The sequence below is a fragment of the Tyto alba genome, unplaced genomic scaffold (assembly GCF_018691265.1).
Source record: "Tyto alba isolate M040663 unplaced genomic scaffold, T.alba_DEE_v4.0 Super-Scaffold_2, whole genome shotgun sequence".
Lineage (NCBI taxonomy): Eukaryota > Metazoa > Chordata > Aves > Strigiformes > Tytonidae > Tyto > Tyto alba.
In genome coordinates, this window is record NW_024881282.1 from 1,453,793 (window position 1) to 1,480,797 (window position 27,005).

At 64.7% G+C, this 27,005-nt stretch overlaps 1 protein-coding gene across 1 annotated transcript in view; it reads left to right on the top strand.

Moving 5' to 3' along the window:
- ARAP1 (ArfGAP with RhoGAP domain, ankyrin repeat and PH domain 1) overlaps positions 1–25,666 on the top strand; it is a 44,607-nt gene extending 18,941 nt beyond the window's left edge. The window contains 31 exon segments of the mRNA XM_042793083.1: positions 1,093–1,163; positions 2,171–2,274; positions 2,969–3,094; positions 5,509–5,578; positions 5,847–5,967; positions 6,120–6,325; positions 6,706–6,812; positions 6,912–7,111; positions 7,230–7,315; positions 8,465–8,647; positions 9,467–9,641; positions 10,911–11,045; positions 11,342–11,477; positions 13,217–13,319; positions 13,407–13,602; positions 13,913–13,958; positions 14,236–14,399; positions 14,502–14,714; positions 15,710–15,815; positions 16,094–16,241; positions 16,523–16,606; positions 16,783–16,851; positions 17,000–17,117; positions 18,389–18,502; positions 19,299–19,441; positions 21,098–21,180; positions 22,377–22,427; positions 23,627–23,690; positions 23,917–24,072; positions 24,674–24,711; positions 25,017–25,666. Coding sequence (XP_042649017.1) covers positions 1,093–1,163; positions 2,171–2,274; positions 2,969–3,094; positions 5,509–5,578; positions 5,847–5,967; positions 6,120–6,325; positions 6,706–6,812; positions 6,912–7,111; positions 7,230–7,315; positions 8,465–8,647; positions 9,467–9,641; positions 10,911–11,045; positions 11,342–11,477; positions 13,217–13,319; positions 13,407–13,602; positions 13,913–13,958; positions 14,236–14,399; positions 14,502–14,714; positions 15,710–15,815; positions 16,094–16,241; positions 16,523–16,606; positions 16,783–16,851; positions 17,000–17,117; positions 18,389–18,502; positions 19,299–19,441; positions 21,098–21,180; positions 22,377–22,427; positions 23,627–23,690; positions 23,917–24,072; positions 24,674–24,691 — 3,596 coding nt within the window. The 3' untranslated portion in view covers positions 24,692–24,711; positions 25,017–25,666.
- Positions 25,667–27,005: the final 1,339 nt, after the last annotated feature.

A 27,005-nucleotide genomic window follows, 5' to 3' on the forward strand; every position in this document is an offset into this window, starting at 1 on the left:
TTTTAAAAGCTCTAATCCCGCTTGAATAGCTCTGCTGAAAGGAAGAGGAAGGGGCAGGGTTCTGCTGGGCGCTGGGTGCCTGCCCGGGGTCTAGCCTGGCCAGCAGCCGTGCGGGAAACGGCACTGGTTTAACTGGGAGCTGGGGTGTGTTTCAAAAGCTCGGAGAAGCTGTGGAAAAGATTATCCTTTTTCGGTGGGTGTGAAGGGAGGGAAGTTGCTCCTGCCCCTGTCCCAGTGGCTTGGCTGCTCCTCCGCACCAAAAAAGCCCACGAGCGCTGGGTGCTGCAAAGTCTGTGGGGGGGTGGGGGGTGGTCCCCTGTGCCCAGGGAGAGCACCCACCCGCACCCCTCATCCCCACGCAGCCTGGGAGCATCCTCGCCCTGCCGCCAGCACCGGGGCTCCCTGGGCCATAACCCCATCCTCTGGATTAGGATTTGGGGAGACATCTGGTCCGGGGTAACACCAGGGTTTGGGAGAGGGTGATTGCGGGGGACAGGCTGTCTGGGGCCACTTGTCCCCTGCGGGACGGGGGCTTGCTGGCCAGGATTTCTGCTGGGTGAGGAGGGACCGGCTGCTCTCTCCTGTCTTTCTCCAGGATTTTATTTCCCGTGGGTGCTCAGGCTCGAGAGCCACTTGCTGCTCCTGGCTCTCCGATAAGGAATGGAGGGGGGGAAGGGAGGGAAATCCACCCTGAAAAACAAGCCCCTGGGGGCCCCCCAGCAGTGGGAGCTCCCGGGTAGAGGCACCAGAGCCTGGGTGAAGCCGTGGTGCCGGGGCTGGTGGCACCCAAGTCCCCTCCCGGAGGTGCCAGGAGGGTCGTGATGGTGCCGGGAGCTGCCACCAGCAGGACTTTGCCCTTCCCTGCTCTTTTCCCAAGTGCTTGATAAAATCCCCGTTGTCGCACCGACTGGTTGTTTGCCAAGGGCAGAGCGAGGCGGGGAAACCCCCCCCCTGCTCAATGCCCTCCTCCCCGGCGGGCTCCGGCGCTGGCACATCCCCGTGCTGGTGGGGACAGGCAGGGGGGTGGCAAGAGGGGGACACGGGTCCCTTCACCCCAGCTGGTTCCCAGCATCTTTCCCTCCGCTTTTGCAGATGACTCGGACTACGAAGACTCTGCCTGGGAGGAGGAATTAGCCGGACCCGCGGGGGAAATGGCCGACAAGGTTGGTCCCACCATGGGGCAGGAGCGAGCGGGGTGACCAGCCCCACGGGAGCGGCGCTGGCCTTGGGCTGCTTTGGAGATACTGGTTAGGGATGGAGTGGCCGGGTCTCCCACGGGGGGCTGGAACAGGCCCACGGGCAACCCCAGGGTCCCCGGGGAGCCCCAGCACCGCCCAGCACCCTCTCCGCAAACTTGCGTGTGCGCAGAGTGCGCGCTAGTGGACATCGGCAGCATCGCAGCCTGAATTTAACCCCCTGGATCCGGGGATTTATATCTGCCCCGCGCTCTCGAGGCTGAATTTGGGTGGGTCTGGGTGGATTTGAGGGGTTGCAGCAGCCTGAGAGACCCCTGAGTACCTGCAGCCTCCCCCCCCCCCCCCCCCCCGCCTCCACAACCTTCTCTTGGGAACAGGTTGATGGGGAGAGATGGTGCCGTGGGTGCCCCCCCAACCCCGGCCCAGCCACCCCCTGCCCCGGGGGCTGCTGCGTGGGGCACGGGCTTGTGGCTAAACAGCCGTGGCAACTTGCTGGCAGAGGTTCCCCCTTCCCGGTCCTGCCCGTCCACCCTTCACACACACACACACACACACACACACACACACCCCCGCAACTCTGGACCACGTATTGCCTGCCGCTGGGCAATGAGGGGGAAACTCAGGATTTCTCAGCAAGCACAGACACTTTTGTTTGCTAAAAATAACCAGCCCAGAGCTCAGCTCCTCCCAACAGCCTAGTTTCCGTCCTGCTGCAAGCAGGAACATGCCCCTTCCTGGGGGTTGGCAATGCCTGGGCACCTCCCGGCGCCGTGGGCATCCGCGGACCCGGGAAACGCGGGGAGTGACTTGGCATCTGCACCCCTTTTTCTCCATCTCTCCCCCCCTGCCCATCCCTCGTGGTGCAGGCGGGTGGGGAGGGGGTCAGGGGGGGTCAGTAAGGGCCTTCTGCTGTCAGCTTTGGGCAGCAGAGGCCAGGGGGGGAGGCATGGGGCTGCCCACGTCTGTCCTGGCAGGAGGATGCTGAGCCCGTGACGGGGCGGCCGCGGTCCCTGCGTGTCGACAGCCTCTTCAGCGAGGATGAGCTGATCGAGGACTACTACGATGCTCCCCGCGCCAAGTAGGAGCTCGCCTGCCCCCCCCCCCGCCTCCCCCCACTGTGTTTGTGCGTGTGTGCATGTGCACGGGCAGGGCACACGCGTGTGCACGTGGGCAAAGGAGCACGAGCGGGCAGGGAATCTGCACACGCGTGTGCGCGCAGCTTGGGAGAGGGGTGTGTGTGTTTATGTGTGTGCGCACGTGTGCGGCGATATTTTGCGTGCACGGGTATGTGCGTGTGTGTATAGGAGAGGGATGCGTGTGCTGGGGAGGGGTGTGCTTGTGCCTGGGACACACACACACAGACACACGTGTGTGTGTGTGAGCACAGGCAGAAAGCGCTTGTGCATGGTGGTGGTGGTGGGGTGTGTGCGTGCACAGGACAGGGACTCTCACGTGTGCGTGCACAAGCAGAGAGCAACTCTGCACGTCTATGGGGGTGACCCCCCCGTCCCCTTTCCCAAGGCTGGGGACACCCTGGCACGCCCCCCCCCCCCCCCCGAAGAGGTGACTGTCACCATGGTCCCTGCTTGCAAACAGCCAGCACTCGCATTGCCAGCGCCTCGGGGAAGGGTACGGGGAGGCCGAAGCGTGCGGGGGGGCTGTGCCTGCCTGCCTGCCAGCCCCCCACCGTCGTTCCCCCCCCCCCCCCCCCCCCGCCCCCCAATCTGGGAACCATCAGCCCTTAACCTCCTCCCTCGGCTCCTCGTCCCCAGCGGTGGCAGCGGCTGGAGGGACCACGGCAGCAGCCCCGGCACGCTCGGTGACAGCATGGAGGGCACTGCCACCCCGCTCTCGCCCACCATCAAAGCGGGGTGGCTGGACAAAAACCCGCCACAGGGGTGAGTGATGTGCCGGGGGGGGGGGGGGGGGCAGCCCACAGACCCCTCCACACACCCCTCCACACACCCCGGTGCCTTGGGGTGTGTGCACCACGAGGGGAGACGCTCCCCCACTGCTCCCCTCCCCCTCTTCCACCTGTAATTCCTGCTCGCAGGGGGTGTGATTTTGCTTTGGTGAAAAGCCATCCCAAGGGGTTCCTTCAGCTCCCTTCTACCCCTCGATTTCGGTTAAAAATGCCCATTTTTGAGGAAAGAGCCTTCCTCAGGGGGGCTGCGCTGAGCCAGCTGAGGAGGAGGAGGGAAGGCTGCAGCTCAAACTTCCCCCTGGCCCTGCACCGCGCGTCGGGCTCGCTGGGAAATTTGTTCTGGGGAAGCCCTGAAATAGCAGCGATCCCAGAAAGCAGCTGGGGGGGGGGGGGGAGGGAGGGGCATGTCGGGCTGGCTCCTGACCCACACCGCTGCCAGCCCCTGCTCCGCAGCGGGCACACGGGTTTGGTGGCCGTGGTGTTTGCCACAGGAGGGGCTGTGGCTGTCGGTGCCCGCGGGATGCCGGCCCCAAGCCGGGCGATCCGCAGCCCTGGCTGCAGAAGTAAAATTCAGGGTGTGGGGGCTGATGGGGGGGGGGGGGGGGTGTCTGTGTGCCCGAGGGCGAGTGAGCCCAGCAAGCCCACAGTGAGCCAGCAAGCCCAGCAAGCACACAGCGAGCCCAGTGAGCCCAGCAAGAGCACAGCGAGCCCAGCAAGTGCACAGCGAGCCCAGGGAGCCCAGCAAGCCCAGTTAGCCCAGCAAGCCCACAGTGAGCCAGCATGCCCAGCAAGTGCACAGTGAACCAGCGAGCTCAGCAAGCACACAGGGAGCCCAGCAAGAACACAGCGAGCCCAGAGAACCCTGTGAGCCCAGCGAGCCAGGGAGCCCAGCGAGCCCACCAGTGATGTTAGTGCCGATGCAGAGCATCCAGCTGCAGCGTGCTTGGTTGAAGAAGTAAAACTCCGGGGGCTGCTGGGGGTGTCTCTGTGTGCTGGAGAGCAAGTGAGCCTGGTTAGCCCACCGAGCCCAGTTAGCCCTGTTATCCCAGGGACCCCAGCGAGCCCAGTGAACCCAGCAAGTGCACAGCGAGCCAGGAAGCCCAGGGAGCCCAGTTAGCCCAGCGAGCCTGAGGAGCACGCTTCTCCCCATCCTGGCAGGGAACCCACTCAAAGAGCCCCTGTGCCAGTTGAGAGGCAAAAATCAAGCTGGAGACGTGAAGGGTATTTGGGGGCTACTTAATCTGGGCTACGAGGAAGCCTGGAGGCTGCAGTCCCGCCGAGGAGGAGGAGGAGGAGGAGGAAGCTCTGGCTGTTTGCAGCCTGGCTGCTGGGGAAGTGAGAGCAGCTGGAAGGTCCCTGGGAAGCTGCTCCGGCAGCTGCTTGCGGGGGGGAGCCGGAGCCTGGGGAAGGCAATTGGAAGGAAAACCAGAAACCCCAACCAGCGGGAGGTCGGATCAGGGCTGGGGCGGGGGGGGGGGGGGTGTCTCTGCACCCCATGGGATGGGGACGAGCTCCTGATGGGGAGTGGGAGAGCCTGCGGCAGAGCTGAGCGCTCTTAATCCCGGTCGGTGTTGGTGGTTACGTAAAGGCCGAGCGCCGGCGTCACGTGCGGCGATGGCGAAACCCGAGCAAACAAACCCTTAAGCAACAGCCACCGGGGCTGGGGGGGCTGGCACAGCAGCCGGGGGCGGGGGGGGGGGGAGCCCTGGGGGTGCAGGGCTGGCGGGGAGCTGGCTTGGCTTCCCTAGCAGCCCTGACGCCAGGGTGATGGGCTGCAGGGTTCAATGCCTTGCCCCGTGTTGTGTGGTGGGGATGTGTGCAAGGCTGGAGGGGGGGGCAGGAACAAAGGGGTCCCTGGTGGGTTCTGCTCCATTCTTGGGGTCCCCCTTCTCCCCTTCATCCCCATCCCCCCTGCCATGCAAGAGCCTGGGGTGCCACCAGCCCCACCTGGCACATGTCCCCTGCGTTGAACCCTCACCAGCTTGTAGGTCCTGAGCAGTAATTACAAATAGAGATTTGGATGGGGCGGGGGGCGGGGGTGTGTGTGTGTTGGCTTTTAGGGGCAACCCCCTTTCCCAGCTCCCACGTTTTAATTGGTGCCGGGAGGAAAGGCTGGCGTCCCCATCGCTGTCCCCAGCAGTGCCACTGGAGCTGGGGATCGATGGCGAGGTGGCCCCAGGCTTTTGGCAACTGGGGCGTGAACGCGCAAGCGGCGTCACCCCGAGTTCAAGGGCGACATAGCCCATGCCGCGGGGCCGGGGCTGACCAGGGAGGGGGCTGCTCCAGCCTGGGGGGGCTCACCCCACCCTTCCTGCACCCTGGTCCCCTCGGGTGGGTAAAGCTGGGTCACCCTGTCCCCTCCAACGGGTCGCTCTGGTCCCTTCCCAGGTCCTACATCTACCAGAAGCGCTGGGTGAAGCTCAACGCCGACTACCTCCGCTATTTTGACAGTGAAAAGGTGAGTGAGGAGGATTTGAGGGGGAGGAGGGGGTAAGGAGGTGTCCTCAGGGGGGGTCACATCCCTCTGGGCATCCCAACCATGAGATGTGGCCGTGCCAAGGGGCAGCATCCTGGGAGCAGATGGGTGCTGGGGTGATGCTGGCACCGGGGTGGGATGCTCTCGGGGTGCATCACCATCCCGTCACCCCGAGACTGGTGAGCAGTGTGTGTCTCCCCCCCACCCTACCCCATGTCCCCCCCCCCCCCCCCCCCCCCCTTCGCCCCAGGACACCTACTCCAAGCGGTTCATCCCCGTCTCCTCCATCTCCCGCATCGCCAGCGTCGGCGATCAGAAATTCGAGGTCATCACCAACAACCGCAACTTCGTGTTTCGGGCTGAGAGCGACGGTGAGCGATGGGGAGTGGGGTGGTTTGGGGGGGGGGGTGGTCCCTGCTCCAGGGTGGCCCCAACTGCTCCCCCCTTCCTCTGGCCCGAGGGGTGAGCCCCAGAGGGTCCCAAGGGCTGACCCCCCTGCCCCATCTCTCCTCCGGCCCCGCAGCGGATCGTAACGAGTGGATCCGGACCCTGCAGCAGATCGCGGAGGAGCGGAAGAGCAAAGCTCCGGAGAGGACGCCGATGTACCCGGCCACCAATGGGGCCACCGACCCGGCCGACAAGAGCGGCTTCCTCGAGCTGCGGGGGTTCAAGCACAAGCTGTTCGTGGCGGTGGCGGGGGACAAAGTTTTTCTCTATAAGAACGCTGAGGTGGGTGGCTGGGGCGGAGGGGGGTGTGGGCATTGAGGCGCCATGAGGGACCCCCCATCCCGTTTTGAGGGGGACCCCTTCCCTTTGCCTCCGCTGAGCAGAGCGGCGGTGAGCTGGGGCACCCCAGGGCTGCCCCCCCCCCCCCTCCAAAATGCAGACAGCTTGGACCCCCCCCTGGCTTCAGCCCCACCGCCTCCGAGCCTCGGGGTCCCCCCAGGAGCATCACACCCACTGCAGATTCCCCAGAGCTCCTGGCCCACCCTCTGGCACCCTGTGCACCCCCAGGGCTGGGAGCTGGGCTGGGAAGGGGCACAGGGACCCACAGCACCCCCCCTCAGCTGCCCTCCCTCACCCCCCCACCCCCCATTCCCCCTCCCCAGGATTATCGGCTGGGGATCGGCATCACCTACATCGAGATGAACGTGGGGAATGTCAAGGAGGTGGATCGCCGGGGCTTCGACCTCACGACGCCATACAGGACTTTTAGGTGAGGCGAAGGAGGGGAAGGGGTGCCGGGGGTGCTGCCCCCCACCCCACCCCCCGCTTCGCCCCACAGCCGTGCCCTCCCTCACCTCCCCGCCCGCAGTTTCTCCGCCGATTCGGACCAGGAGAAGGAGGAGTGGGTGGAAGCCATGCAGCAATCCATCGCCGAGGCTCTCTCCAACTCGGAGGTGGCCGAGAGGATCTGGGCGGTGGAATCCAACCGCTTCTGCGCCGACTGCGGCTCGCCCAAGCCCGACTGGGCTTCCATCAACCTCTGCGTCGTCATCTGCAAGAGATGCGCAGGTACCCAGGGCTTTGCGGGGGGGGGGCAGTGAGAAGGGGCCTTGCATCCCCTGCCCCGGGTGGGGGGTGCAGCAGGGCACCCAAAAAAAAGGTCCCCAACGGCTCGTCTCGCTGGCAGGGGAGCACCGGGGTTTGGGCCCCGGCATCACCAAAGTCCGGAGCCTGAAGATGGACAGGAAGGTGTGGACGGAGGAGCTGATCGAGGTATCGGTACAGTGCAACCCCAAAAGCTCTTTTTGGGGGGTCTCCCCCCCTCCCTCCCATAACAGACCCACTGGCTATGGGCTGGGGAGTTGGAGGAGCACGGCGGGGATTTTCCCAGCCCTATCCGAGCCCCTTGGGGTGACGCTGCGGGGTGGCTCGTTTGGGGAGGGGACACCCCCGTCCCCCCCAGCACCCCTCTGTCCTTGTCCCCACCGTCACTTGTGTGTCCGTGCGGAGAGCCGGCGTGGGGAGAAGATGGCTGCTGCAGGGCCGGGGCACGGGGCCAAGCAGCGGAGCAACACCCCCCCCCCCCCCCCCCACCCTTCCAAAAAAAAGCCGCCGGCGTGGAGGAATGCGTCGGCGCAGCCAGCGCCGGCGGGGGGGCAGGGGGGGGGTCAGGGCAAGGGGGGGGGCGAGCTGGGATTTGTTACCAGACCCAACCCCAGCCGCCATTTCCAGCCTGGCTGGCCTCGCTCTTCCCAGCCATCCCAGTCGGATCCAGCATTCCTGCCTGGCGTCCCACCCGCGCAGCCCCCGCCTCCGGCATCGCCTGCTCCCCGAGCCCCCAAACGCTTCCAGCTGCTGCTCCCCTTCCCGGGCAGGCTGCCCTAAACCCTTCTCTCCACCCACCCCCCCCCCCCCCCCCCCCAGCTTGCTCCAGCCCCTCCCCAGCCCTGCTTGCACCCATGCCACCCCAAAGAGCTTGGTGGGTTGGGGCGTGGGTGCTGGCAGAGCACCCCGTGGGCTCGCTGGGGTGATGTGGGGCTCCCACCCAGATGGCAAGGGGGCCACGAAGGGCCCTTTAAATCTGCCCCCGATGGATGCTGAGCATTTCCACCACCACCCCCCCACCCCCCCCCCGCCTGCAGCTGGGCGCTGCTTTCCAGATGTGATTTTCTGGGGTGGGAAAGGGAGGTGTGTGTGTGTGTGTGGGGGGGGGGTGTTGGTGGGGGCTGAGCCGCCGGTGCTGCGGGGCCGTGGGGCTGGGCAGGGAGCGTCCCTGCAGCGTGCGGGTGCTCCTGCACCCTTGCCCACCCGCGGTCCCCCTGCATCTCCCCCCCACCTCATCCAAAACATCCCACAAAGCGCCCCCCCCCTCCCCGACGCCACGGTCCGTCCCGTGCCATCGGCCTCTCCTTGTCCCTTCAGCTTTTCCACCAGCTCGGCAACGCTGTGGCCAACCAGTTCTGGGCCGCCAACGTGCCCCCCAGCGAGGCCATCGCCCCCCCCAGCAGCAGCCAGGAGAGGAGGCGCTTCCTCATCGCCAAATACCGGGAGGGCAAGTACCGCCGCTACCACCCGCTTTTTGGCAACCAGGAGGAGCTCAACAGGGTCAGTGTGTCGTCCCCCCCCCCCCCCCCCCCGGGGCTGGGCATCATCTCGGGGGTCCCGCCTGGGTGCTGAGGGGTGCAGAGGCTGTTTTGGGGAGCAATGGCTCTGCCCAAGCGGGCTGCCTAGCTTCGTACGTGGGGCTGGAAGGTTTTCCCACCCTCCTGGATCACCCCAGACACCCTGTGTCCCCACCACGCACCCCGAGCATGGGGACAGAGTGATGTCTCTTGGGGGCCCCTTGAGGACCCCCCCAGCCCCTCCTGCAGCCAGATATCCCCAGGGTTCATCTCTCTCTGGCTTGGAAATCCTGTCAGGGTCTGGCACTGGGCTGGCACGGGGTCCAAGGAGGGCTGGGGAGGCGGGGGGGCAGCAGCTCGAGCTCCCCCCACAGCATCGGGGGTACCCAACCAGCACCCCCAACCCTCGACCAGGGCACCCAATCCCAGTCCCGGCCGCTGGGAATGTTTGCACAAGAGCTGGGGGTGCGCCGGGGGCCCCGGGGTGGCTGCCGGAATTTGCATGTGGGCTTGTTTGTTTTTCTCCTCCGGCTCGCCCGTCCCGCCCCGCCGCCGTATGACTTCACCCCGGCTCCTTAAGGGAGGGATTCACCGCCCGCTCCAAAATTTTTCGCCCAGTTCCAGCCTCCTTTGTCCTGCCCCAGGCTACTGGGAGGCGGTGGGAGTCCAGCTGCTCGCCACGCTCCCACCCGGCTCCTTTCGCCGGGGTGACTCCTCACCGGGGAGGGGGGGGGGGGTCCTCTCCTCCTCCTCCTCGGGAGCCTTCGGCCTCACCGGCCATCCTCTCCTGGCTCTGCCGCAGGCTCTGTGTGCGGCCGTCACCACCAGTGACCTGGCAGAGACGCAGGCTCTGCTCTTCTGCGGGGCGGCCGTGACCTGTGACACGGGGGACCCCCAGTACCCCACGCCCTTGGCCTTGGCTGAGAAGAGCGGGCAGAGGCTGCAGATGGAGTTCCTGCTCCACAACAAAAACTCCGGTAAGGGCTGATCCCTTGAACCCCCCCCCCAGCCCTCCAAGGGCTTAAACCCACCGCCTGGAATTCCCTGCCAGCTGTCAGGGTGTCCCGGGGGGTTGCAGGGATGATTTGAGCTGATCCTGGCTCCGTATCCCCCACCCAGCAGCTTCCCGGCACGGGGATCTCCGGCTTTGCACCCCGGGAGAGGGATTCTGGGGAGCCCTTGGCTCAGGGCTGGGGAGGGAGGCTCCGTCCCAGTTTGGGGACGCAGGGCTGGAGTCCCACTGGGGATGCGGGCTGGTGCTCCGGGCACTGGGAGGGATGGGACCAAGCTCTCCCGCACCGTCCCAGCCCTCTGCGGGCACCCCCAGCCACCTCAGGTGGGCAGCCCCCCACTTCCAGCATCCCCACCAGGACCGGTCTGCCACCATTTTACAGACCATCCCCCCCCTGCTATACCTTCCCTTCCCCACTCCTGTGCCACTAAAAGTGCCTACCCCCCAACAAACCACTCTCCGGGTGTGTGTGCGGGGGGTCGGCTCCCACGGGACCGATCCGCACCCTACCGTGGGGCGAAGCTGGGATGGAGGGGGGCTGGGGGCCATCACCTCTCCTTCACCACCTCGGTGGCCAAGCCCGTCCCGCAGAAGCTGGAATTTGCCCAAAATCGGGGCTGGCTTGGCTGGTCTGGACATGTCAGCAAAAAAAAGGGGGGGTGGGGGGGTGGGGAAAGCGGTGAGGCTGCCCCCGTGAGCCCTGAGCTCATCCTGCCGGGGCCAGCTCTGGCAGACAGCTTGTGGGGGGTCAGCCAGTCCTGGGGGTGCTTTAGGGGTGTCCCTGCACCCCATCTCTGCTCGGTCCCCAGAGGAAATGGGGGGGGGGGGGGGGGTGCGTCTTCCCGGCAGGCAGGGTCGGGAAACTGAGGCAGGGGAGGGGTCGTGCCCGTGGTCGCACGGGGAGGCTGCGGCAGAGCCCTGGGCTGTTTTTTGAGCCACAGGACTGCAGTGCTCTGCCCTCCTCCTCCTGTGGGGCAGCAGGGACCTGGAACAGCCTGGGGGGGGGACACACACCTGGATGATGGGGGACACCGGTCCCCACCTCCCAGAATGTCCCCGTCTCAGCCCAGTGGTTGGGGCTGGACCCCTCCCTGGGGGACAACACGGACTGCTGTCACCCTGTCCCGCACCCAGCGGGGTCCTGCTGCGTCCCATAGCGCGGGGCGGGGGAATCTGCAACGGGGGTGCAGCCCCCCAATTTTCCCCCTCGCCCCTGCTGTCGCCCCGTTTGCAGAGACGCCGCGCCTGGAGGTGGGGGGCAGCGAGGAGAAGCCCTACTCGGTGCCCCTGCCCTCTGTCACCCACAACGGCTTCCTCTACAAGACTCCCTCCATGGCCAAGCCCGTCAGCGAGAGGAAGGGCCAGGAAGGTACATGGGGGCCCGTCGGGGAGGGAAATAGGGGTGCAGGGGGGCAAAGGAGGGGCCCAGAGCTGGCACCCAAAGGGGTTCTGGGGAGGCTGGTGGGGGGGTTGCCCCGTCCCCTTCTCCCCAGGGCGCTGGGGAGGGAGTGGGGAGGTGCAGCATCACCTGGTTTGAGTAGAGGAGGGTGGGTGTTGCAGCTGCGGGGGGGTGTTAAGGTTTGGGGGGTGGGGGTGGGGGTGGGGTGTGGGGGGAGCACCCAGTGGGTGCTGAGGGATCGCCCAGCACCACCCTGTGCCGCGCAGAGTTCAGCCGGCGGTGGTGCACGCTGCAGGATGGCGTCCTCAGCTACTACGAGAACGACCGCAACGCCGTGCCCAACGGCGAGGTGAAGGTGGAGGAGATCGTGTGCCTGGTGAGCAACCCGCCCCACGCCCACGGGTAAGGCTGTACCCCCCCGCACCCCCCCCCCCGAACCCTACCCCCCCCCCCCCCCCCCCCCCCCCCCCCCCCACGCCACGGCACCCCGACATCCCTGCCATGGGGGGGGGCTGCTGGCCCCAACCCCACTGCTGGCCCCTGCAGCGAGCCAGAGTCTTTGCAAGGGGTCTGTGTAACCCCTTTGCAGCCCCTTTGCAGTCCATTTGTAATCCCTGTGCAATCCCTTTGCACCTCCTTTGCAGCCCCTTTGCACTCCCTATGCAATCCCTTTCCTTTGCAGGCCCTTTGCAATTGCCTTGCAACTCCTTTTCAACCACTTCGCAGCCTCTTTGCAATGCATTTGCACCCCCTCTGCTATGCCTCTGCAACCCCTTTGCAGCCCCTTTGTAATCCCTGTGCAATCCCTTTGCACCTCCTTTGCAGCCCCTTTGCAACCCCTTTGCAGCCCCTTTGCAGCCCCTCTGCACTCCCTATGCAATCCCTTTGCACCTCCTTTGCAGCCTTTTTGCAATTGCTTTGCAACTCCTTTTCAACCACTTTGCAGCCTCTTTGCAACCCATTTGCACCCCCTTTGCAGCCCCGCTGCGATCCGTCTGCAATCCCTTTGCAGCTCCTTTGCAGCCCCTTTGTAATCCTTGTGCAATCCCTTTGCATCTCCTTTGCAGCCCCTTTGCAATTGCTTTGCAACTCCTTTTCAACCACTTTGCAGCCTCTTTGCAACCCATTTGCACCCCCTTTGCAGCCCCTCTGCGATCCGTCTGCAATCCCTTTGCAGCTCCTTTGCAGCCCCTTTGTAATCCTTGTGCAATGCCTTTGCATCTCCTTTGCAGCCCCTTTGCAATTGCTTTGCAACTCCTTTTCAACCACTTTGCAGCCTCTTTGCAACCCATTTGCACCCCTTTTGCAGCCCCTCTGCAATCCCTTTGCAGGCCCTTTGCAGCCCCTTTCATCCCCTTTGCAATTGCTTTGCAATCCCTTTGCAGCTGCTTTGTAACCCCTTTGCAATCCTTCTCTAATCCCTTTGCAGCCCCTTTGTAACCCCTTTGTAGCCCTTTTGCAGCCCCTTTGTAACCCCTTTGCATCCCCTTTGAAACTCCTTTGTAACCCCTTTGCTGCCCCTTTCCATCCCCTTTGCAGTTGCTTTGTAGCCCCTGTGCAGCCCTTTTGTAAACCCTTGGGCATCCCCTTTGTAACCCCTTTGCATTCCCTTTGTAACCCCTTTGTAACCCCTTTGCACCTTCTCTTTTACCCCCCGTGCTTTTTGCGAGACCTCGTCTCCATTCCCCGTCGCAGGATCCTCTGTTTTACCTGCGCATGTTCAGTCAGGAAGGGGCTCCTCTTGCCGGGGAGGACTTTCCCCTACTCCAGGACAAGTTTTTACTATGTTAGTAAGGAAAGCTCACCCATGGTTCAAGTCGTTCTCGCCTTGGTTTTATCAGCACCTTTTGATCCTGGGCACTTCTCTGGGTATTTCCCCGACTGGCAGTCTCATGGTGTCACCCCTCGCGCTCAGCCCAGGAGTTTTTTGGTTTAATCACAGCGTTGCTTCCTCAAGGTCGAGTTCCCCCATTCCTTTATCAGCTCCTGGCATTCTCTCGCCACCCTCCTTCGGCCGTTTTATCACGGAAGATGCAACAGCGGGGTGTTCTCCCCGCCCCGCCATGCCCCGCCACCCACCCAACTCCATCCCACCCGCCCCCCGTGAGCACCCAGATTTCCCCCTTCCCTCCCTCCCGCAGGATCGAGAGCACGTTCGAGGTCTACATCGAGTCGGAGAGGCTCTATCTCTTCGGGCTGGAGAGCCCCGACTCCGCTCGGGAATGGCTCAAATCCATTGCCAAGGTAGAAGGGGATGGCTGAGGGGGAGGCCCGGGGGGCTGGAGGGGTGATGGAGAGGATGCTGATGGGTCCCCCATCTGCCTGGCTCAGTCCTTCGTCCCCCCCCGCGCCGAGGAGCTGCTGGCTCTCGATTTCGAGCGCGTCGGCCGGCTCTACTACAAGGGTGGCCTCAACCTGGAGCGAGCCGAGGAGGGCTGGTTCGCCCTGGCCGGCTCCGCGCTCCACGTCTGCTTGGAAGGCGGCGAGCGGCAGGAGCCTCTCCAGCTGCGCAAGCTGCAGGAGCTCTGTGAGTCCCCCCCCCTGCCCCACGCCGGGCACTTTGGATATTGGGGGGGGTGGGGTGTACCCAGAGAGGGTGGGGGCGACCCCTAAATCCTCCTGGGTTGCACCCAGGTTGTGGCGGGGAGGGTGGTTTGGGGTGGAGCCGCTCTCCCTCCTCTCCCATCCTTTTAGCCATCCCTGGAAAGTTGATGCTTGTCCTGTTTGGGTCTGTTGGCCACCCCCCCCACACCTCCGTGGCGTGGGGGTGGGTGTGTGTGTGGGGGCTGGGGACCCCCTGTTCCCACGGGTGACGAGCTCTCTGCCTTCCCTTCCAGCCATCCAGGGAGACAACGAGGTGTTGGTGCTGGTGGAGAGGCGGAGGTAAAAGCAAAGGTGTGGGGGGGGAAGTGGCGGTGGGGGGGGGGGGTTAGACCCCTCCAGCGAATTATCACACCCTGCCCGAGCCCACTTTCATCCTGGGGTGCCTTCACCCTCCCCACCATCACTGGGGACCCCCAAAAGAGAGTCAGGACCACCCCCAGGCCCCCAGGGCCAGCCTTCCCGGGGGTCCCAGCTGCATGGTGGTGGAGTTTGAGAGGTGCAACTGGACACCACCCCCCCCCCCCCCCCGCCTCGCTGAGGCCAGGCTTGCTGGCAGGACTCTGTACATCCAAGGGGAGAGGAAACTGGATTTCCTGGGCTGGGTCCATGCCATCCAAAAGGCCGCGGGCAGCTCAGGGGACACGTTGTCGGAGCAGCAGCTGACCGAGTCGGACGTCCCGCTGCTGGTGGATCGCTGCATCGACTACATCACCCAGTGCGGTACGTGCCGTCAGTGGGGAGTTCAGGGCCCTTTAGGGCCCCTTTCCCCACGGAGAGGTGTGGGGGGGAGGAGGGGGCTCATCCCCACCGGCTCTGCCCCAGGGCTGACGTCCGAGGGCATCTACCGCAAGAGCGGGCAGAACTCCAAGACCACCAGCTTGCTGGAGATGCTGCGCCGGGACGCCCGCAGCGTCCGGCTGAAGGAGGGGGAGCATCAGGTGGACGATGTCGCCAACACCCTCAAACGCTTCTTCCGCGACCTTGGCGATGGGCTCTTCACCGGGCGGTGGGGCCAGGACTGGCTGCGGGCGACTGGTGAGCTGCTGGGGGTGTGGGTCGGGCTCCCCGGCTCTGCTGCAGCCCCGCTTTGTCCTCTCCTGCCAGGCTGTGGGGTGCACATCTGCACCCCACATGCTCCGGGGGGGGGTGGGGGTGGGGGGCTGAGAGGTGGGTGGGGAGTGGAGTGAGCCCACAGTGACCCCAGGCAGCCCCATGAGACAGGGCAGAGAGCCAGACCCCCCCCTCCCTCACCCCCTGCCCATTGCATCTGGAGCCGGTTCCTAAATATTGGGGGTGGACATAACCAGCGGCAGAACAGCCACAGGACGTGGCCCCGGGGAGCTGGGGTGCTCCGGCCTCGCAGAGCTGGGGTGCTCTGGCCCCACAGAGCTGGGGTGCTCCAGCCCTGGGATGCTCTGGCCCCATGGAGCTGGGGTGTTCTGGTCCTACGGAGCTGGGGTGTTCTGATCCCACAGAACTGGGGTGCTCTGGTCCCACAGAACTGGGGTGCTCTGGTCCCACGGAGCTGGGGTGCTCTGGCCCCATGGAGCTGGGATGCTCAGGCCCCACAGAGCTGGGGTGCTCCAGCCCTGGGATGCTCTGGTCCCACGGAGCTGGCGTGCTCTGGTCCCACGGAGCTGGCGTGCTCTGGTCCCACGGAGCTGGGGTGCTCTGGTCCCACGGAGCTGGGGTGCTCCAGCCCTGGGATGCTCTGGTCCCACGGAGCTGGGGTGCTCTGGTCCCACAGAACTGGGGTGCTTTGGTCCCACGGAGCTGGGGTGCTCTGGTCCCACGGAGCTGGGGTGCTCTGGCCCCACAGAGCTGGGGTGCTCTGGTCCCATGGAGCTGGGATGCTCTGGACCCGTGGAGCTGGGATGCTCCAGCCCTGGGATGCTCTGGCCCCACAGAGCTGGGACGCTCCGTCCCCACAGTGGGGCAGGAGGGTCTGAGGTGGGGTCTGGTGAGGGGGATGATTAATCTCACCTTCGTGCCCCTCCATGCTCCTCCTCTCCCTCGTGCCCCTCTCGCAGGGCTGGAGGATGAGGAGGCAAAGATTGGCGAGTACCGGCGGCTCCTGGGCACCCTCCCCACGGTGAACCGGGCCACGCTGAAGACGCTCATCAACCACCTCTTTCGGTACGACGTGGGGGGCAGGTCCACGGCACGGCAGAGCCCGGGCTCCCGTGGGGCATCGCCCCATTTGCTGGGTGGTCCTGGGGAGGCTGTGGGGTGGGAGGAGAGCCCTTGTCCCTCCATCCACATCCCCAGCGAGGAAAAGAGCGGGATTTGGGGTTAAGCTGCGCCCAAAGCTGAGCATCGCATCTCGGCGTGGGGTGCATTCCCCTTGGCAAGGCTGAGGGGGGGTGGTTCCTGGGGGGGCTCCAGGGCAGGAATCGCAACAGGGTTCCCCACAGGGTCCAGCTCTTCTCCGGGGAGAATCAGATGAACACGCACAACTTGGCCATCGTCTTCGGGCCCACGCTCTTCCAGACGGACGGGAAGGACTACAAGGCAGGCCGTGTGGTGGAGGACCTCATCAGCCACTACGTGAAGATCTTTAATGTAGGTTCACCCTGGCTCCGGCGCTGCTCCGGGTCATGCCGGTGTGCGGACATTCCCAGGGGATGGGGAGGTGGAAGGAGGAGGAAGCTGGGTCTACTCTGTCTGCAGACATCTCCCGTGGGGAGGGGGGCCGATGTTCCTGCAAACCCTGGAGACCCCCGAGGCTGGAGGTGTTGGGCAGGGGAGCAGATTCTCCTGGGGACCCCCATCTGCTGCTGCGGTGACACTTAAAATGGGTCTGGTCATCTCTGATGGCTCCTTGGGCTCCTCTTCCTTGGCAGGTCAACGACCAAGAGATGAAGAAGCAGCAAGATGAGATCATGGCCATCATGAAGATGCGGGAGGCAGCGTCCAGTGGGACGCAGGTGCGTCCCGGACACGGTGACCTTCTTGGGGCATCCTCTTCGCATGGGGACCTCACCGCCTGCTCCAGCATCTCCTGGAGATGCTCCAGGCCGGGGGTGTCCACGCGGGGAAGGGGGGGGGATTTAGCCCACACGTGGGAAGCTGCAGGTCGAAGGGCTTTCCTGTTGTCCTTCAGCAAGCCGGGGACTTCATCTGTACCGTCTACCTGGAGGAGAAGAAGACGGAGGCAGAGCAGCACGTCAAGGTGAGCGGTGGGTGGAGGGCGCAGAGGGGACAGAGACCCCCCCTTATATGGCCAAACCTCTGTGGTGTCATGGGGGGGTGCTCTGAGCTGGCACAAGGGTGGCATGGCCCCAGACACTGGCTGATGGAGGCCTGGCCCTTCCCCCCAGATCCCGGCCACGATGACGGCTGAGGAGCTCACCTTCGAGATCCTGGACCGGAGGAAAATCGTCATGAAGGAGAAGGACTATTGGAGCTGCTTTGAAGTGAACGAGAGGGAGGAGGCAGGTTGGTGTGGGGGTGTGAGGGTGGTGGGGGTGGGGATGGGGGTGGAGATGGAGATGGATGGGGATGGGAATGGTGATGGAGATGGAGATGGTGATGGAGATGATGATGGAGATGGAGATGGAGATGGAGCTGGGGATGGAGATGGAGTTGGGGATGGGGATTGAGATCGGGATGGAGATGATTATGGGGATGGAGATGGAAAAGGAGATGGGGATGGTGATGATGGTAGAGATATGATTGGAGATGGAGATGGAGGTGAAGATGGGGATGAGGATGAGGATGGGGATGGGGATGGGATGGATATATAAATAAGGATGGTGATGGGGATGGAGATGGAAATGGAGGTGGTGATGGTGATGGTGGTGGACATGGGGATGGAGATGGAGGTGGGGATGGAGATAGTGATGGTGATAGTGATGGTGATGGAGATATGGATGAGGATGGAGAGGGAGGTGGAGATGGGGATGAGGATGGAGATGGGGATGAGATGGAGATAGAAGTAGGGTTGGTGATGGAGCTGGTGATGGAGAAGGGAATGGAGATGGAGCTGGTGATGGAAAAGGGAATGGAGATGGGGATGGTGATGGGGATGGACATATGGATGGGGATGGAGATGGGGATGGAGATATGAATGGAGATGGAGGTGATGGAGATGGAGATAGTGATGGTGATGGAGATATGGATGGAGATGAAGATGGAGATGGGGATGGTGATGATGGTGGTGGTGGAGATGGGGATGAGAAGGCTCTCATGAGGACCACACCATGGAGCAGTGCTGGGACGGGCTACAGGTGCTCGGGGGAGGCCGGCTGTGGGGCCGCAGCTTTGCTCGCCACATCCAGGTTGCACGTGGCCGAGCGCTGCAGATGGGCCGGTGGCTGGGGCCAGGACCCACAGGGCATCTGTCTGCAGCCTTGGGGGGATCAAACGCCTCTGAGACCTGGTGGGGGGTGTCCAGGCTCCCCGGCCACAGGGAGCAGCTCTGGGGTGCTCGTAGGCAGCAGCAAGTGAGAGCAGGATGAGACCCTGGTCCTGCCCACCAGTGCCAGCTCCCGAGGGAGATGGGCAGGGTGCTGAGCCCGATGCTGGGCACCACTGGGAGCCTCCGCTGAGCTGGTTTGGGCCCTGCCAGCCCCAAGCCACCCTCCAGCCCCCGCGGGAGACAAGCAGGAGCTTGATGGGCGCTGGAGACACATGTGTGACCCCTCGCTGGGGGGGGTGCCACCCCCCGGGGGTGCTGCCTGAGCCCTGCCCGTTTCCCTGCCTGGCAGAGCGGCCCTTGCACTACTCGGAAAAGGTCCTGCCCATCCTGCACGGGCTGGGGACGGAGAGTTACCTGGTGGTGAAGAAGCAGATGTCCATGGAGAACATGCTCATCTACCTCGGTGAGGGGCCGGGGAGCCACGGAGGGGATGGGGTGGGGTGGGGATGAAGATGGGGTGGGATGGGATGGAGATGGAAGTGAGGATGGGATGGGGTGGGATGGGGATGGGAATGGGATGAGATGGAATGGGAATGGGGATGGGGATGAAAATGGAGATGGGATGAGGATGGAATGGGATGGGGAATGGGAATGAGGATGGGATGGGCTGGGGTGGGGTGGGCTGGAGATGGGGATGGGATGAGATGAAATGGGAATGAGGATGGGGATGGGATGAGGATGGGATGGGGAATGGGGATGAGGATGGCATGGGATGGGATGGGATGGGATGGAGATGGAGATGAGGATGGGGATGGGGATGGGGATGAGCATGTGATGGGGATGGGGATGGGATGGGGACAGGGATGGGATGGGGACAGGGATGGGATGGAGTTGGGGAGAGGGATGAGTTTGGGGTGGTGATGGGATGGAGATATGGATGGGGATTGGGACAGGGATGGGGACAGGGATTGGGACAGCACCCCATCCTACCAGCTGCGACCCCATAGTAAAACCCCAAGGGACTGACCATTCCCGGGCCACATCCTGCCTGGCCGTGCCCGCAGAGCAGGCACCTGCCCCGTCAGTCCCCGTGCTGGGGCTGGGACTGGGTGCTGTGTACTCATATCTGGGGAGACAGGGCCGGGGGGGGGGGGGGCTTGCTCTTGCCCTGCGGGCTGGGGTCTGGCTGCACCCCGCGCCCTTGCTGGGGGCCCTGACCCCCCCGGGGGGGCCGGAGCCGCTCAGGCCTGTGCCCCCAGCCAGCAGAGTGGGTGACTGCAAGCACGGCATGATGAAATTCCGGGAGGAGAGGAACCTGCTGGGGCTGGGCCTGAGCACTGGCTTCCACGACCGCTACTTCATCCTCAACCACACCTGCCTGCGCCTCTACAAGGAAGTGCGGGTGAGCCCTGCCTGTCCCTGCCTGTCCCTGCCGGCTCCCTGCCTGTCCCTGCCTGCTCCCTGCCTGCTCCCTGCCTGTCCCTGCCTGCTCCCTGCCTGTCCCTGCCTGCTCCCTGCCTGCTCCCTGCCTGTCCCTGCCTGTCCCTGCCTGCTCCCTGCCTGTCCCTGCCTGCTCCTGCCTGTCCCTGCCTGTTCCTGCCTGCTCCCTGCCTGCTCCCTGCCTGTCCCTGCCTGTCCCTGCCTGCTCCCTGCCTGTCCCTGCCTGCTCCCTGCCTGCTCCCTGCCTGTCCCTGCCTGTCCCTGCCTGCTCCCTGCCTGTCCCTGCCTGTCCCTGCCTGTCCCTGCCTGCTCCTGCCTGTCCCTGCCTGTCCCTGCCTGCTCCCTGCCTGCTCCCTGCCTGTCCCTGCCGGCTCCCTGCCTGTCCCTGCCTGCTCCCTGCCTGCTCCCTGCCTGTCCCTGCCTGCTCCCTGCCTGTCCCTGCCGGTCCCTGCCTGTCCCTGCCTGTCCCTACCTGCTCCCTGCCTGCTCCCTGCCTGTCCCTGCCTTCACTTTCCTTCCCAGTGGTGCTGTGTTGGGACATCAGTTGGGATGCACTGGGGCACTGCAGGCAGCACTGGGGCATCGCAGGCAGCGCTGGTGCTGGCACCCCCGAAATGTTGTCTGGCTCCCTTGTCTGACACTGCACCCCAGCATGTTGCTGCCTCCTTCCCCCGTCCCCTGCCCCTCCCCAGCCTGTCCCCTGCCTGTCCCCTGCCCATCCCCTGCTTTTCCCCTGTCCCCTGCCCGTCCGTAGGGTCCGCAGGCAGGTGCTCCCCTCTCTCCCGCTGCACCTCAGCGTGTCCCCCCCCATCACTTTGCACCCCCATTATCCGGGCTCCTCCGGTTTGGGGGGTTCCGCTGCCCATTGCTCCAGGCAGCCAGAGCGGGGGATGAAGGGGGGGATATGTGGTGTGTCCCCCCCCATCCCGCCAGCATTGCGCTGGGCTCTTGTCACGCCGCTCACATGTGTCCCCCCATCATGTCACTTGTGGCTTGTGCCGCACTGGGGGGGATCCTGGGTTGAAGGGGGGGGTGGAGTTGTGGGGCTTTGCCCCTACAAAACATCTCCCAGCAAATGGGGGGGTGATGCTGGGACCGGGTGTGCTCTGGCTTTGCTGGGACACCTCATTTTGTCCCCGTCCCCCCCTCTTGGGCACAGGGAGGGGGTGCAGCTCACAGGCAGCACCCCAAGGGGTGCTCTGATGTTGGGGGGGGAGCCCAGCAGAGCCAAAGCGGGACAGGGGGAGTTGGGGGCACCCACCTTCACCCACCGTGGCGGCGGGGGGGCACTGCTGCCCCAGCCATGATGCTGAGGAGGGGTGTGACTTGGGTGTCCCCACGGGGGACATGGAATGCCAGGCTCTGGGGACCCCCATCTCCGGGGTGACCCCATGCAGGGACAGGCCTCTCGTGTCCTCCCCCTTGCCCACAGACACCCCCTCTGCTCTGTCCTGGGATTCACCCTTGACCTTGGCTTCACCACATCCCCACGGCTTCTCCCCCCAAAACCGAACCCCCATCCTGGCGGGGGGCAGGGGGGACAGGGTGGCGAAGGGTCTGGCGGTAGCCCGGCTGTCCCCAACCCTAGGCCATGTCCCCTGTCCCCCCCCTCCCCCAGAGCCACAAGCCGGAGAAGGAGTGGCCCGTCAGGAACCTGAAGGTTTACCTGGGTATCAAGAAGAAGCTTCGACCCCCGACGTGGTGAGGGGAGGGGGACGGGGACAGGGACGGGGACGGGGACAGGGATGGGGACAGGGATGAGGATGGGGACAGGAACAGGGATGGGGATAGGACAGGGATGGGGATGGGGATGGGGACAGGGACAGGACAGGGATGAGGATGGGGATGGGGATGGGGACAGGACGGGGATGGGGACAGGATGGGGATGGGGACAGGGACGGGGATGGGGACAGGGACAGGACAGGGATGGGGACAGGGATGGGGATGGGGACAGGGACAGGGACGAGGCTGGGGAGAGGGGTGAGGAAGGGACAGGGCTGGGGACAAGGGCCAGGGCTGGGGATGAGGATGGCGACAGGGACTGGGATGGTTTTGGCTGCTGGGACCCGTCTTGCCACCAGGTGTCAGAGCAGCCTCGCAGAGCCCGTCTGCGGTGGGGGGGGTGCGGGGGTGTGTGCGTGCGTGTCAGCGTGTGTGTGCATGCATGTGCATGCGTGTGTATGTGTGTGCATGTCTGTGTGCATGTGCATATGGCGTGTGCACATGCACGTGTGCGCATGTGGGTGTGTGCATGCCTGTCAGTGTGCATGGGTGTGCATGTGTGTGCGTGCATGTCACCGTGCGTGTGCATGGGTGCGCATGTGTGCATGCGTGTCAGCATGTGTGTGCATGTCAGCATCTGTGTGCATGTGTGTGCATGTCTGTGTGCATGTGCATATGGCCTGTGCACATGCACGTGCGCGCATGCCTGTCAGCGTGCATGTGTCTGCATATGAGTGCGTGAGTGTGCACGTCAGCGAGGTGTGTGCATGCGTGTGTGTGTGCACATGTGCAGCATGTAAATGTGCACGTCAGTTGTACATGTGGGTGTGTGCATGCATGTCAGAGGCTGCGTGTGTGCACACATGTCAGTGTGCATGGGTGTGCATGTGCATATGGGTGTGTGCATGTGGGAAAATGTGGGGGGGGGGTTGCAGGGCCCCGGGGGGGTTTGCAGAGCCCCGGGGGGGTTTGCAGGGTTTGGGGGGGTGGGTTGCAGGGTTGGGGGGGGGGGGTTTGCAGGGTTGGGGGGGGTTGCAGGGGCTGGGGGGGTTGCAGGAGCCGGGGGGGGGTTGCAGGGGCCGGGGGGTGTTGCAGGGTGTGGGGGGAGTGTTTGCAGGCTCAGGGGGTGGTGGGTTGCAGAGCCGCTGCCCCTCACGTTTGTGCTTCTCCCCCAGCTGGGGCTTCACCGTCCTCTACGAAACCGAGAAGCACGAGAAGCAGCAATGGTGAGGGCGAGGGGGGCCGCTGGGACCTGTCCCTGTCCTGCCAGACAGATGGACACGGGGTGGCTGCTCTCCAGAGCTGGGGTGCCTTTGCTGGAGGGGTGTAGATGGGGATTTCTGTGGGCAGAGCTTGGCTGGGCACCCGTGGACCCACTCAGGATCCCACCAGGGGCGGTGGCTGTCCCACCTTGTCCCCCTCAGTCCCCCCTTGTCCCCTTCAATCCCCACCCTCATCCCCTTTTGTTCTCCCCTTGTCCCCTTCAGTCCCCTCCTTGACCCCTTTGGTCCCCCCCTGTCCCCTCTGACCCCCGCCTCGTCCTCTCCAATGCCCCCCTCATGTCGTTCAGTCCCCCCCTTGTCCCCTTCCATCCCCCTCTCGTCCCCTTTGGTCCTCCCCTTGTCCCCTTCAGTCCCTCCCCTTGTCCCCTTTGGTCCCCACTTGTCTCCTTCAGTCCCTGCCTTGTATTCTCTGATGCCCCTTGTCCCCTTCAGTCCCTTCCTTGTCCCCTTCCGTCCCTTCCTTGTCCCCTTCCATCCCCCCTTGTCCCCTTCAGTCCCCCCCTTTGATACCCCCTTGTCCACTTCAGTCCCCCTCTCATCCCCTTTGGTCCCCCTTTTGGTCCCCCCTTGTCTCCTTCACTCCACCCCCCTTGTCCTCTCCGATCCCCCCCTTGTACTCTCCAATGCCCCTCTTGTCCCCTTCAGTCCCCCGCCTTGTCCCCTTCAATCCCCCCTCAACCCCTTTGGTCCCCTCCTAGTGTCCTCCAGTCCCCTCCTCATCCCTTTCAGTCCCCCCCCTTGTCCCCTTCACTCCCCACCTTGTCCCTTTTGATCCCCCCCTATCCCCTTCGCTCCCCACCTTGTCCCCTTTGATCCCCCCCCCGTCCCCTTCGCTCCCCACCTTGTCCCCTTTGATCCCCCACCCCGTCCCCTTCGCTCCCCACCTTGTCCCCTTTGATCCCCCACCCCGTCCCCTTCGCTCCCCACCTTGTCCCCTTTGATCCCCCCCCCATCCCCTTTGCTCCCCCCCTTGTCCCCTTTGATCCCCCCCTTGTCCCCTCGCCTCCTCATGCAAAGCACCGGCTCGGTCCCCAGCAGCCCCTGGAGCCGAGGAGCAGGGGGTGGGGTGGGGGTGTCCCCGAGGGTTCACCCCTCACCCCGTGTGCCCCCCCCTCTGTGGCGCTGACGCCGTGTCCCCACAGGTACCTGTGCTGTGACACCCAGGCCGACCTGCGGGAGTGGTTCGCCACCTTCCTCCACGTGCAGGTGGGGAGCGGGCAGGGTGACAACCCGGGGTGGGGACACAGACACACACACACACACACACACACGCGCTTGGCTAGCAGAAACCCTTTCGGGGTAGCCAAGCATCCTTAGAACGCTGGCATCCTGGCGCGGAGGAGAGGTTCCCCGGGTGGCTGAGGATCGCAGAGGTGGTCTTCAGCTCTCGTTCCCCCCCCACACACACACTTCTTGTCCCCTCTGTCCCCAGAACGGCGGGGCCCTGTGGCCCTCGGACACCTCCAAGGTGCGGGCGTCGCGGTCGCAGCCGGACTCCAGGCTGGGGAACATCTCCCTCATCCCGCTGCGGGGCAACGAGAGCGAGATGAGGAACAGTGTGGCTGCTTTTGCTACTGACCCCCTAACCGTGAGTGAGATGGGACACACCCACCCCCCCCCTACACCCACCCCCCCATCCCACCCTCCTCGGGGCCGTGTCGCCCCTGCACCACGCGCTGGCGGAGGTCCTGGTCCCCAAATCTTGGGGTATGTGGGGTGTCCCCACTCCCATTCCTTAAGCACCAGCATCAGCTTCTGGTCACCCTGGAAAGAGCTGGGAGCGGGGGAAAAGGAGTAGGGGGGGTTGATCCTTTGGGTGCCCTCCCCAGTATTGGGGTGTTTTCCCAGGTGTGGGGGTGCCCCAAACCGAGGGGGTGCTGCCGGGCTCCTGATTTTTCCTATACCAGTGGGGTGGTTTCTCCATCCCGGTCCCAAAGCAACCCCTCCTCCTGCTGTCCTGCTGTCTGTCTGTGCAACAGCCGTCCTGCCCAGAGGGGGGGACACAGAAACACACTGGGTATCCCCAACACTGCAGCGTCCCCTTGGAGGATGTGCTGGGGGGGTGTGTGTGTGGAAGATTCCCTGTGCTCTGAGTTTTCACCCCCCCTCCATCCCCTGGGGCTCCGGGTGATGCCGGGATGTGGAGGGTGCTGGGGACTCACGGGGACCTCTCTGCTTTTTGCCCCCAGCTCCTGCGAAACGTCTGAGCTGGAGGCCTGACACGCTGGTAAGCGGTGAACCCCCCATTCCAACCCCGTGCCCCCAACTCTTGCCTGCCTCCTCCCCCCCCCCCCCCAAACCCCTCCCATCCCACCGGCGCAGGCAGCGGGAGGTGAGAGCTGATGGCTCTGGCTGTCCCACTGCCACCCCGGCTTGGGGACACAGGCAAACGACACACATCCACGGTGGTTCCCCCCTCCCTGCATGTCCCCCCTGCAAGGTGGGACACACACACACACACACACACACACACACACACACACGGCATCCCCCTCCCCTTCGCTGACCCCTCGCTCTCCCCTTGTGCCGTAGGTTCGTCCGCAAGCGGGGATCCCCTCAGGGACCCCCCATCAGCCCCGCACCCCAGTACCTGCTGGGGGTCCCACCAGCTCCAGAACCTCCTCTGGGCCTTCTTTGCCACCTCCCTCGCCCCCCCCCCCCCCTCAGTGGCTGACGGGCAACCAAGAGGGGAAAGAACAGCGAGGCCACCCACGCACCCCTGGAGCTGGGCTCAGGAGCCCACGGGGACCAGGCAGTGCCAGCCCCCCCCGGCCCAGCACAGCCATGGGGGGTGGGGGGTGCTGCAGCCGTTTTGGGGCGGGGGGGAGGGGCTCTTGCTTTTCCTCTCTTTTTAGAAGTCTCTTTCCTTTCCAATGACACTCCCGGCGGGATGCATTCCCGTGGGATGCGCCCCCGGAGCATCACGGTGCTCCCATCACTCTTGGGGAGGGGGGGGAGCCCATCTTTGAGGTCCCCTCCCTGCGGCGCAGGGCATCAAAAGCCTCCGGGTCCCCCCCCCAAATTGAGGAGGGGGGTAGGGGTGCATCCGACCTCTGGTGCCCCCCACCCCGTGGCTCCAGGCTCTGCTGGAGGTGGAGGGGACAGGGTGGGGGGGTGGCAGGAGCTGCCCCCGCTTCCCGCCGCCGCCTCTTGATGATATTAAAGGTCTTGGGGAAACGGGGCGAAGGTGTCCGGGTCTCTGTGTGTGTGTGGGGGGGGACAGGACCGGGGGGGGACAGTGGGAGAGCCCATGGGTGCCCTGGATGCACCCACTGGGTGCTGCCACCCCACTTGCCTTGTGCTGGCTGGACTGACAGGGGTCAGCGGGGCCGGGTGGGGGTCAGTGAGGGGGGCCCTGCCCGGGGGGAGGTGGGGGGGTGGGGGACACCCACTGGGGCTGTGTGGGGCCAGCGCAGGGTGCTGGGTGCAGCCCAAGGTGCTGCCGGTGCGCCAGGTCCTGCTCGGTGACGCCGGTCACTGCGCTGCGGTCATGGACACCCCGTGATACACCCCCACAGCCAGATCCATGTTAAAGCCCCCCAAAACCCAGCTCAAACCCACGGGCAAGCCCCCCTAAACTCAGGCTAAACCCACAGCCAAGCCCACCCTAAATCCATCCTAAACCCACAGCCAACTCCACACTAAACCCACAGCCAAGCCCACTCCGACCCCACCCTAAACCCACAGCCAAATCCACGTGCAACCCACAGCCAAGCCCCCCTAAACCCAGCCCAAACCCACAGGCAAGCCCCCCTAAACTCAGGCTAAACCCACAGCCAAATCCACGTGCAGCCCGCAGCCAAGCCCCCCTAAACCCACAGCCAAATCTATGGCCAACCCCACCTTACACCCACAGACAAATCCACGCTAAACCCACAGCCAAGCCCACCCTAAACCCATCCTAAACCCACAGCCAAGCCCACCCTAAACCCACGGCCAAGCCCACCCTACCCCAGAGCCAGCCCCACATGAAGCCCACAGCCACCCAGCGCTGCCCCATACCAGCTGCCGTGGCGGGGCACACACGTGTGCGTGCGTGCAGGCACGTGAGCAGGCGGGTCGCAGGGAAGGATCTGCCTGCTCGTCCTGCTCCACGCGGGCTCCTCCTCGCAGCACGGCGGCCCCGTGGAAGTTGCCCCCCACCCGTGGCAGCCCCACTGCACGGGGGCCGATGCCACGCGTGGCCGCCGCTTGCCCCTGCCCCTGCCCTTGGGCATCGCCATGGAAACCGGCTGAGCTCCACCATGGCCCCAGGGGCAGGAGGTGGCCTGGTCCCTGTCCCCAGGGATGCAGGGATAGGTGCAGGGATGGACTCAGGGATGCAGGGAGGGATACAGGGATGCAGGAATGGATGCAGGGATGCAGGGAAGGATGCAGGGAGGGATACAGGAATGGATGCAGGGATGCAGGGAGGGATACAGGAATGGATGCAGGGATGCAGGGAATCAGGAATAGATGCAGGGATGGATACAGGGATGCAGGGATACAGGGATGCAGGGAGGGATACAGGGATGTAGGGAT